Consider the following 12,305-nt stretch of genomic DNA (forward strand, 5'->3'; position numbering starts at 1 on the left):
TCTTTAGATGAAGACTAGTTCTTCTTCCTTTTTGTATTTGCTTTTGGTGCATTTTTTTGACAAAATTTTGTAATAAACCTTTTAATTAATGAAAAATATATTTTCATTGTGTTTACCTTTCAAATGAAGTCTCTTACTCCTTTGTGGTGTTTGTGTTGGTTAACTCTTGCCACAGTCAAGGATTCGGATGGTTTGGATGGGTCAGTTTTCATACTCGAGCCAAGATCTCTCTTGATCTTATTCGAAGCACTTACTCCATCAATATGTGGCGAGCGAATTTTTTCAAAATTAGAGACTTGTTTGTGTGCCACATGTTGGATGTGGATGGGTGTCATATCATCTTCCATGGATCAGAGAAAATGATCCATCTTCAGGATCGTATGATAGAGAACTGTACAATCCAGAGGCCTAATGGGGTTTTGTCTTTAATATTGGTACTATCTGATGAAGACAATATATTGAAAAGGACCATTGGGACTCCTTTGTCTAGGAGTCGTGATCCTTGAGGCCTTTTGGGTAACGACACTTGTCACATGATTAGTGGGGCATTTGAATGTGCTCGAACCCATCCTCCTATAAATAGGGATCTTGCTGCTTGAGACTGATCTTGCCCTAGTCATTTTCTGCAATGTCATGGTGGTGTCGTCTCGTCTGGCTTCAAAGGATCATTTGGGGCTTTCCTTCGTTTGAGGGAGTCTTCTTTCTCCTCTGGATAGTCGTAGAGTACTTTAAGGGAATGCATTAGTGAGCATTCTGCTTTGACGTAGGAGACATTGAAAAATTTTATTGTTCTGACTACAGGGCCACAATGGTGGTCACCTGGGGGTTGGTGATGCATTGTCTTCCCCAAAAAGATCTAGGGGGCTGTCTTTTGCCTCCCCTAAGGTAGCCTTCTAGCCCTTCTTAGAGGAATATCCTGGAGATGGATGGGTTTTCAAGGAGAAATCGGTTATGCCATCCCCAATTTCCTTGAATGGAGGTCAGTGATCATCAGAGGGGGGGGGGGGGTGTGTTCTCCTTGTGTGCATCGTTGAGGATGGCATTGAGCAGTGCCTGGCTTTTCACTTGAGGATGTCGGTTGAGCCTGTGGAAGCTGATCGAGCTCGAATCTTATATTCTCTTTTCTTTGTTATAACGAGCCTTGCTTGGGTAAAATTGACTTGTCATAAACTTTATCTTCATGTGTCTTCCAGAGTTTCTTTTTCTTTATGGCGAAATCTTTGAAGGGTTAGCCCCTCTACTATCATCATTGCTATTTTTTGCTAGCAGTGCAGGGTCCTCGGAGGGTTAGCTCCTATCGACCTCAGTCGGCTGTATGGGATCGCTAAAGGATTAGCTTCTGTTGGCCCCAATTGGCCATGTAGGGTTTTCAGAGGGTTAATCCCTTTGCCTTCATCATTGTGGCCTTCACTTGACCAATCTATGGGTAGGATGTGCCATGTGGCCTAGTGCGATCCTCGAAAAGTTAGCCTCTTCATCTTTATTATCGTGGCTTTCACTTCGACCTACCCATGGGCAGAAAATATCATACAGCCTAGTAGGATCCCCAAAGGGTTAATCCTTTCATCTTCATCATTATGACCTCCGTTTGAACTTGCTCGTGGACAAAGAGCACCATGTAGCCTGACAGAGTCTCCAAAGGGTTAGCCCCTTCATCTTCATCGATGTGGCCTCCGCTTCGATTTGCTCATGTGCAGGGAGTGTCATGTGGCTTGGTGGGATCTCCAAAGAGTTAGCCCCATTGTCTTCATCATCATGGCCTCCACTTTGATCTACCTATGGGTAGGGAGCACCATGTGGCCTAGTGGGGTCCTTGGAGGGTTAGCCCCTTCGTCTTTATCATCGTGGCCTCCACTTCATCTAGCCCATGGGTAGGAAGCGCCATATGACCTAATGGGATCTTCGAAGGATTAGCCCCTTTGTGGATATCTAGCCACCTTCAGTTTCTAAGCCTTGAGAGGTTTGAGGCTTTGTTCTCATGAGGGTCCAGTAGGGGGAGTCGATTCCTTGATTGGTTTGGTATTGGCTCCTCATTGGGTCATCATGTAACCTAGAAATTTTTTGAGGTTGTCTCGGGTGCACCATTACTGAGATCAAGCCTCATTCGATCTCACCTCAACTCGATCCTTACCTTCCTTAGATCAGCTAATAATTTTATCCTTTAGAAAAGCATCATTAAATAAGATGTCAATTAAACTTTCATTGTGAACTGAAATTATATTTATATTATGACTTGCTATCATCAATAATATGACTGATAGTGCCACCATGAGGAATGCACTTCTCTCCAAGATCATTAACAGAAAAGAAAATACTACCCCAACACATTATCTTTTTTGCTTCCTTAACTTAGTCTCTTGCCCCTCATACTGCTAGCAGGGGTGGAGATGGTGTTGATCACACTGACTATCGATCGGTTGTCATTATTTTTCTCATCAATCACTGGATTTCGTTGCTCTTGAATGTACTTGCTAAGGTAGCCTGTTTGGATCAAAGCTTCGATCTCGTCTTTAAGCTGGTGACATCCTTCGGTGTTATGATCGTGGTCATGGTGGAAATAGCAGCACTTCCTCTTTGCTCCTCTTGTTCGGAGGGATCTTTATTAGCTCAAGTCATTGTAGATACTTTTGGCCCTCGATCTCCATCAGGATTTGGGATCGAGAGGTGGCAAAGGGGTGTAGTTTTCGAATGATTGGGGCAGAGTTTTCAGCCCGTAGCTCTTTGAGGGTCTGGAGGATTCTCTTTTGGCTCAAGCCACCCGAGAATCTTCTTGACCCCTTTTCTTACCGAAGGTCTTCTTCTTTTCTGCCCGCTTGTGCACATCCAGACTTCTTTTGTCTGGATGTACTTTCAAACTCAGGCCAGTAGGTCAGCAGAATTTTTTGAGAAATTCTTATCGAGAGAAAAGATGAGACACTCATTTTATAGTCTTTGCTTGAGCGTTGATATTGCCACTGACTCGTTGATATTTTGCACCTCGAATATGATATTATTTAGGGGTGATAATTTTGTCCGACCTGTCGGATATCCGATTTGACCTGATTCGAATGGGGTGGGTTTTGCTCAATCTAATTAAAATTTGAGGCGGATATGGGTTTTAGAAAAATTTGAAGCGACTATGGATCGAGTATAGATAATAGTATGCCCCACCCTGAATCCGACTCGATACACACACATATACATACACACCCAAATATCCAACACAAAACTCTTGCCGTCCACCCAAATACCCAACACAAAACCCTAGTAATCTAAGCTTTCCGCATGGGCTCCTTTACCTCCCCTAAGCTTCCATATTCAGCTACTCTAAGCCTCCCATCTGATTGGGACTCTTGAGGATGAAAAAAGCAGAGGAAAAACTAAGAGAAAATGAAGGAAAACTCAAAGAAAACAAAGAAAAAATGAAAAAAATTGAGAAATAAGTCTTTTTCCTATATAGATTGTTATTTTTTTTGCTTCTCTTTCTTTTTTTTTTTATTTTCTTTTTCAGAGATCTATGGGAAAAGAGAGCACTTGAGAGAGATTAGAGGGGTTTCCAAGGTGTCGATTGGATTTTTTCCCTCAAGTCTATTGGATTCTGTCTGAGTTATGGTGGTGTGAGTTGGTTTCTTGAGATTTTGAGAGCTTAATCTTGGCAGAAGCATGATATTTTGTAGGGTTAGGGATTTTTGATTGAAAATATTCTTCTTTGGCTACAAAATTTTTAATTTATGGGGCTTTGTTCCATTGCACAATTTTTTTTAAACTATTTAGGGATTTCGGGTATATCTCACTCGATCAAATTTGATTCGATCTAAGATGGGTATGAGACAGATACGAATATAGGCTTTTTACTGATGGGGCGAGTATAGATATTGATCGATCCAATCTATACCCGACCTGTTGTCACCTCTAGTCGTGTTGAAGTATGCGATGTAGTCACGCAATGACTCACCCTTTTCTTACTGGAGAGAGAAGAGACTGTTAGAATTTTCTGATTAAGCTTGATTGCTATCAAAGTGGGCAACAAACAGTCTACCAAACTGTTTGAATGAATGGATGGACTTAGATTGGAGTCCTGAGTACCATACCCTTGCCGATTTTCTTAGGGTGGCCGGAAAGGTGAGGCAAAAGTGGTTGCATCATAAGAGTTCTATAACCCTAGAGGTGATTGAGGAGATCCGTGGAGCCATCATAGAGCTCCAGGTGAGGTACTTTGAACCAATTTAAGATTGGTTCATCCAGAATGGCTGGAAGAATGGCAGTTGGGAGTTGAAATTGAGGGCATCGTTGCTTCGATGAGGTTTGCTCTAAACTTCACCAAGATGATGCTCGATGTCTTGAATTGCTCCTCCTCCCTCAGGTGCTTCTCAATCGCTCCTCCTCCCTCAGGCTTTGAAGGGAGGAGTGCGCCGTGAAGGTGGGGGAATGATGGGGGTGCTATCAAGAGGTGGATCTCAGGCTTTGGGAGTGAGATTGTTGATTGTGATGAGAGGGAGCCGCTTGGGGTTTGGCTCCATGTATCATTGTTGCTGCTCCGTCATTTGTTGAAGTTGCTATATAGCACTAGTCAGCATCTGGATCTACTGAGCTAGGGTGTTAAGCAGCTGTGGATTTATTGTGACAGAAGATTGCATTGCAATAGACCCACAAGCAGACTCCTTTAGCTACGATGGATGTATTGCTGGTGGGAGATGATGGAGTTTTGCACTCTCATCTATACTATACTCTCTTTCCTCTCAAAAAGGGGACTGGCCCTTCTTCAAGTGACAATCTATTGTTGCAAGGCTCCGCAAGATTGTTGATATAGTTAGAGAAGGGCGTTGTCAAGGATCTAGATGTTTTAAGAAACCTACAAGAAAAATCCACACTCATCGAGGGTGTTCCAGGTGGATCCTTCGATGCTTAAGTTAGCTAGAATTTTAAAAATAATAGAGAGAACTAAGAGAGAGGATGTTGGAGAATAGAATATTCTTCTCCTCTCTATTTAACTTGCTTTTTTTGCTGAGTTAGCTTTCTCTTACTTGGGAGTCCCTTTTATACTTTTTTTATCTAGAGGTTCAGCCATAGGTCATTAACTAGAATCTGTAGATTTATTAGGTCTAACTCTCTAGGTCGTTGGGCCATATTTTGGCCATTCATTTGGAGAAAAATTTGCTCACTAATCTCCAGATCAAGGTTATTAGTCGTGGGTGCTTGTCATGGGCTTCACCCACGTGGCCAGTCGAGTTGATGATCTAAAATGGGCGTGGGATTCAGATCTCGGACCTGCACCTAGTGTAGCCTAGGGATGGCAAAACCGATCCGACCCGATGGGTATGCATCTTACCCAAACCCAGTTAAACTTGAAAAATAGGGTTTGATCGAATTTGGGTAAAATTCGAAAACTGTAGCACGGATATGGATAGGATATGGATAGTACTGTTTTCTATCTGAACCTGAACTTGACTCCGACCTAAACCTACGGGTATGGGTAATACCCGAACCCATATCCGAATATATATATATTTAGAGTTTTATTTTGGTAATTCTGTTTTGGTTGATAATATGCCTAAAATTATTTTGGTTATTTACATGTTCTATGTTGAATTGTAATTCTATTTCTATGTTTGATTTCTAAAAATCTAGACTTATAAATTATGTTCTATATTGAATTGATAATTTTGTTTTGGTTGATAATATGCATAAAATTATTTTGATTGTTTATTTTTTTTGGATATGGGATGGGTATGGGATGAATATGAGTTGGGTATGAAAAAATAGATTACCCATGGGTATCTTCGAATCCGTTGGGTATGGGGATGGATATCTCTTTTCTTGTCCGATCGGATATCGGGTAGGATTTGAGTATAAGGTATTAAATTCGGATTTGGGAATGGGTAGTACAATATCCGATCTAAATCCTATCCATTTTCAAACTCTATCCATTGTCATCCCTAATGTGACCTTGTCAAGTTGTCTTAGTCGCTCTCATTGGAACGGTTGATTTGGTGAGCAGGTTATTCCCACAATACTGTCCATTATTATAGTCATATGATTTATAGGTTAGAGACTCCATGATATATGACTTTTAATTTTTAATTTTTTTTTTTTACTAATATAGATCTTTTATATGTATGTATTTATGTAGAATTAAAATTTTTAATATTTTCTTGATTAATTTTCATATTTTGTCATGTATTTACGCCAACTCCAACTGAAATGGAAACCTCGACCAGGGAGTAAATTCTTAAGATAAATTGACCACTTGGATGTGGGTCCATGGAGCTTAGGATTCTGAGTACGGCTGTCTGCCAAACACTTCAATGGTGCCTACTGAATGGGAACACAAATTGGTGCATGAGCATTCTCTTTTTCTTGTATAAGATGAGGTCCCAATAGTAAGCAGATTGATAACCCTATTTGGAAACTGGGCATTTCTTGTCCATTTCTCATAGCATTCTTTACTCTTTTATTTACTATTTTTTAAGGTTAGAAGATGGTAACATCTGCATTCTACCCTGGATACCCTCACATCATCAATCTTGTACCATGTAAAGATGATACGATTGATCAATAATAGCAATCATCCATCCCTCATGTATTTTTCAGTCACGTATATTGCACTCGCTAAGTAGGCAAGTACTAGTGGAAAATTCAACAACGTCATCCATGAGCGCATGGAAAGTCGTGGTACCATGCACAGAAGAGACTTTCTAACTCCATTCTTTAACTATCTATATATAGAAAACAAAAGCAAGCCTAACCAAGCATCAAACGACACCTCTCCCTCCCTCCTCCACTCCATCTCTTCCTCACAATCAGCAATGGATTCTCAAACCCTCGCCAGCGATTTATCGAAGGGCCGGCCCGTCGGCGGCACCGAGTTCAGCTGGTGCCAGGCCGTCCCGGGCGGCACCGGCATCACCGTTCTCGCCATCCTCCTTTCCCGCCCGGTCTCTCTCCCCGCCCTCCAATCCGCTCTCCAGTCTCTCCAAACCTTCCACCCCATCCTCTCCGCCGTCCTCGCCGCCGCCGACACCCCCAGCCCCCACCTCTCCATCCCCTCCCCTCCTCCTCCCCTCCTCCTCCACCGCCTCCCCGCCGCCAACCTGCTCGCGGCCGTCCCCTCCGCCTTCCACCTCCACTCCCTCCTCGAGCACGAGCTGAACCAGAACCCCTGGTCCGAGCCGGCAAACGAAACCACGGTCTTCTTCGCCACCCTCTACGAGCTGCCGGAACCGGGCCGGTCGGTCCTCTCGCTCCGGTTCCACACCGCGGTCTGCGACCGGACCGCGGCTGTGGCGCTCCTGAAGGAACTTTTGGACCGGATGGGTGGAGATTCTGGGAATAGTGGAAAGGGGCAAGCGGAGGGGGTCATGCTGGGAATAGAGGATTTGATTCCGAAAAGGGACGCGTGGAAGCCGTTCTGGGCGCGGGGGAAGGACCTGGTCGGGTACTCGGTGAACGGTCTGAGGGCTTCGAACCTCCGGTTCGATGACGCCGGTTCGGACCGTGCTTCGCGAGTGGTGAGGCTGGTGATGAGCGTGGAGGAGACCCGGGGACTCCTCATGGTAAGCGTTGCCTTCACGTTGCTTTCCGTGGTGTCGGATTTGTTGGTGTTGGGTTTCATCTTTGGTACCAAAAAAAAAATGTTGATGTGGACCATCAAATGAAACGTGAGCCTTAGAAAACTTATCTAGTCTGTGAGTACCACGCAAGAAAAAGAAAAAAAAAAAAATCTCGTCTTATGAATTGATGCTTTCTTAGAAGCACTAGGCATGGAAGTGGGGCCGCATATTCCAGTGTGGGGAGTATCAAACCCAAACCCATGTTTTCTTTGTATCATAACAAGAGATTTTATTGATAGCAGAGAGACACCCTTGAAGCTACATAAAAAATCATTTATTTAACTAACTTTATTTGCTTTTTTTTTTTTTTTTTTTTGAAACAAGGTATCTGAGTTGGGAATATTGGAGAAAATATCCACTTTTCTGTTTGCAAGATCCATTCATTGTCATAATAACTCACTCTGACATTCAAATGAATGCATGCATTTAATTGATGGATGCACATTGTCGTAGCTAGTGCACAAATTTTTGGTAGTAGATTGATGCAAATAATGCACACCAATGCACAGGTAAACTGTTATTAAGATAGTTTGAGGTCAGGAGTTAAAAGGTTTAGTAAAGTCTAAAACAGAGTGTTTTTGTTACACAAAGAAAAATTTGACTTATTTTTTGAAAAAAACAAATTAACTGCATTTTCTGTGAAGTTTTCTTGTAAATTACACTAGCATAGCTTGAAAGGTTTCTGTAAGTCAAGGCCTCAAAAAAATATTATATCTGCAAAGTGAGGCCAGTTTAATCATTTCTAGTTTTTACTGGTACAAGAATAGATTGGAGAAGGTTTATTAGGACATAAAGATCACCTTGAATTAAAAAAAGAAAACTTTTTTAGGGAAATTGGAAATTAAAAAAAAAACCTTAGATATTATCTAAATGGATATATAGAGAAAAAGCGTAGAGAATAATTGAGTAACATGATAAGTATCATAGTGACAACAATGAAGCACCTATTATATATTTCTCGCATCAAGATTTCATAGCATATTCTCTCAAAATAATAAAACATTTTATAACATCATAAACTTGAACTTAGCAGCTTATTTTGTGGATTTTTCTGTTTCAGTCATTCATTTCCAGAATTCTTCCAAAATATTGACAGTTTTTTCAAGGAAACAAAGGATAGCTCTAGCTATGTCATAGAAATAAAATACATATGAAAGGTTAGTCAAGGTCAAGAGCAATGCTAAAATAACAATAAGCATCATAAATAACTATAAAATCAGGTTGTTTGTGATAATTATTACTAAGTTAGCACTTCTCTACTTTAAATGCTTCATTATTTAGACAGAAACATTTCATGTTTTAAACCCAGGCATGCAAGGCAAGAGAAGTTAAGCTCTGTGCAGCCATGTCAGCTGCAGCACTGGTTGCTGCACATTCTTCGCAGCATTTTCAAACCAATCAGCAGAAGCCTTACTTGGTTGGAACCCTCATCGATAGCCGAAAGTATCTGGAACCTGTTCTACATGATAACAATATTGGTAAGCCCTTACAAAACGATATCTTACTGATTTTGGAAATATAGGTTGGATAATAAAGCTAAGAACAATGCTACAGTATGCAAAAATTTCAGATATTAGAGTTACATACTGAATCTGTTGCTGTTTGATGGATCTGTTCTTTGACATGCTGCATAGTGGAGCCATTGGGAAGTCACATGCCAGTTGTAGACAATAATATCATGCGTTAACTGTGATAAAGTCAGGTACCTAAGCCCTTTGAAAAGCTGTACCACATTGCTTTTGGGGCTAAATATTATATATAGGAATTGATTTCTAGGTAAACCGTAGTTACTTTCATGAATATTTTTTCGATTGGAAAAGTTGGTCATTGATTTCAAGAAATCTCAAATTTCACTTGAAGCATAGAAGTAAGAAGTTCTGGTGTCAAATAAAAAAATTTAGTAGGATTGGTACTATATTTACGCAGTACTGGCCTTCCACACCCTGAACTTGATTCTAAACCCATGCAAAAATATGAGATGGTAATGGTGCTCTGCGTGTATCTCACATTTTATATTGTTGTTGTTGTGGTGGTCTCTTCTCCTCCTCCTTCATCTTCTTATCCTTTTTTCTTTGAATTTAAAATAAATAAATGACTGAAGTATCCCTAGTTACAATGCTCTGTTATATAACTTAAAGCTATCAAAATACATCAATTATGCTAGTTCAACAGGGAAGTCAGAGATCAAGTCCATATTTATTCCCTCTTGTCTGCTCTCGAACACCAACCGGTCCACAACCCCATTCCTTACTTAATACATATGATTGTCTTGTATTAAGCCAAAGAAACATGCATTTTATTTTCAGTTCTATTATCCATGGTATTCACTGAGCCTGTCCAAGTATGGAGACAAGGGTGAGGGAGTTGCTGATCTAGCTTTTTTCTGATGAAAGCTCATATGTAGTACTTTCCCTTGAATTGCCAAGTAGTCAACTTCAAGGTTTTTATCTTAATACCAACAGGAATTTATAGATCAACTCTTATCTTTTATGAGTGCATTCATGCATGTTCTTTGTGTAAATAGAGGAGCATTAGGAGGAATATATGTTGGTTAAAAGATAAGAATGCATTATAACAGTGCCTGGAATGGCTCCAGGAGATTTCAGAGATAAGAATGTTTTTTTAGCAGTAAAACCCCCTAAACTGCAACCTCTCATTCTGGCAGGATTTTACCATTCTGGCATTATTAATATGCATGGCGTCCATGGAGAAGAAGATCTGTGGGAGTTGGCAAACAGATGCCAAAGTGCCTATTCTGATGCCATGAAGAACAAGAAGCACCTAACCGACATTGGCGAGCTCAACTTCCTCATGTGCAAGGCCATCGAAAACCCCCACCTCACTCCTGCCTCATCCCTTCGCACTGCGCTCATCACCGTCTTTGATGAGCCTGTGATATCTGAATCATCCAAGCAGGAACAGTATCTTGGAGTGGAGGACTATGTTGGATGCTCTTCGGTCCATGGGGTTGGCCCATCGATCGCCTTTTTTGACACAATCCGAGATGGCCAGCTGGATTGTGCTTGTGTCTTCCCTTCTCCCCTTCATTCAAGGAAGCAAATTCAGGAACTAGTGGAACACATGAAGAGAATTTTAATAGAAGGGGGTCATCTGAAAGAGGGAGAGTTGAAGTAGCCTTAAAGAGAGCTAAGTATAATGTGTTGTAATAATGAAATAATATCCTTTTCTATTGACTAAGGTTCTGTGACAAACAAGTTATTGCAATCTAAAGTTTGCAAGAAGAAAATCTATGTAGTTTGTAGCACTTCCACATCAAGATAAACTCTGGAATAAATGGCTCATTGCAGAGGGAGATGAATTTGGTCTCTTGTTACAACAAGTATTCAATATGGACAGTAAGCCTCAGACTACTGGTGTTGTGGAGCAATTAAATTATCTCTTCACAGAACTCTAAAAGTTTCTTGAATATGATTCAGTACAGCACCTAGAATTTTTTCTGTTGTTTTGTCTGTGGTTCCTATGACTTTGGTCACCACTCAATGACATTAAAATTAGGCAGTATTAGGATGCAAAACTGATCAATAATGGGGTTTACGGTATTGATAGATTACTTTGCTGCATTAAGCAAGATAACATACAATATGATTAATTGATTAGCAGGTCTTCATCGGTTAGGCAACAAGATGACATGCAGTGGCTTGCGGACTATCGCTTGATAATATAAAATTATGTAATGAATTCGTATAAGCTACCGCAACAACTATTGAATGGTCCTTGTCACTCAAATTGACCACCTTTCCTTGATAAAGTATGAGATCTTGAGTTGCCTAATCACCATGAAAATCAAATAAAATTCTTGGGGGGTGCTTGGTTGGGGGAAGTGAGGGTCTGGAATCAGAATAGAAATGGGTGACTCTCATTCCAACCGTTTAGTTGGGAGGCATCCGATTTCAATTTCGGAGTGGAATGAAAATGGCCCAATCTGTATAGAAATCAATCCTTGCTCTCTTTTGTGGATTCAAATTTTCATTCCAATTTCGATTTCGATTTCGATTCTGATTGCAGTCACGAACCAAGTACTTCGAGGGATTTGGCCATTCTGATTCCAAGCAATTCCGATTCCAATTCCAGTGGTGAATCAAGCACCCTCTTGATGTTATCATCTAAGTAATGAGTGCACAACTGTCATCTTGTCTGCTTTTAGTTGTTGCAGGCCACTGAAAGCTCATTTGGACCACTCTTACAAGCTGTAATGGACATTTATGTTTAGATTAAAGCTATCAGCTGGTTGATGGACCCAGGATAAATGGTAAAGCATCAAATATTATTTTGTGGGATGATTGATACCGGGTCACTGCCATCTGGTGATTAATCTCTTTTATATTTTATTCTCACCCCTTAATTTCAATGCCCATTTTCTACTTAATCACTAGCCCTTTCCACACTTACAATTATGTATGAAGTGGATACCAGCGTGTATGGAAACAAGTATAAGTGTGTGAAAAACAGTCAACTGTTTATAAATTACTAATATAAATATACAGAGAACTGAACATTTAACTGCTTATAAATTACTAATATAGATATACAGAGAACTGAACATTAAGTGCTATACTGTAATGATTAAAGGTGAAATAATTGTCAACTAAAGGGTCAAATGTTAAGTTGCTATACTTCCAAACACCTTTTATATGCACAGCCTAATGTATTGATATGCCCAAGAAGCACAGGAGGAGAATGATGAAACAGTGGCTT

The 12,305-nt window shown here is 40.6% G+C and overlaps 1 protein-coding gene across 1 annotated transcript; it reads left to right on the forward strand.

The window, feature by feature from the left end:
- Positions 1-6,623: 6,623 nt before the first annotated feature.
- Positions 6,624-10,908, forward strand: LOC105061470 (uncharacterized). The gene is made up of 3 exons (XM_010945524.4): positions 6,624-7,532; positions 8,899-9,067; positions 10,255-10,908. The coding sequence occupies exons 1-3, from the start codon at positions 6,639-6,641 to the stop codon at positions 10,722-10,724; spliced, it is 1,533 nt and encodes a 510-aa protein (XP_010943826.3). The 5' UTR covers positions 6,624-6,638; the 3' UTR covers positions 10,725-10,908.
- The last annotated feature ends 1,397 nt before the right edge of the window (positions 10,909-12,305 follow it).

Source organism: Elaeis guineensis, chromosome 7 (assembly GCF_000442705.2).
Source record: "Elaeis guineensis isolate ETL-2024a chromosome 7, EG11, whole genome shotgun sequence".
Taxonomy (NCBI): Eukaryota; Viridiplantae; Streptophyta; class Magnoliopsida; order Arecales; family Arecaceae; genus Elaeis; species Elaeis guineensis.

Excerpts from the sequence above, each read along its gene's own strand:
- LOC105061470 (XM_010945524.4), top strand. The coding sequence starts at position 6,639 with ATGGAAAGTCGTGGTACCATGCACAGAAGAGACTTTCTAACTCCATTC. Across the intron at positions 7,533-8,898 it reads AGACCCGGGGACTCCTCATG|GCATGCAAGGCAAGAGAAGT; the intron begins GTAAGCGTTGCC and ends TTTTAAACCCAG. Across the intron at positions 9,068-10,254 it reads TCTACATGATAACAATATTG|GATTTTACCATTCTGGCATT; the intron begins GTAAGCCCTTAC and ends TCATTCTGGCAG.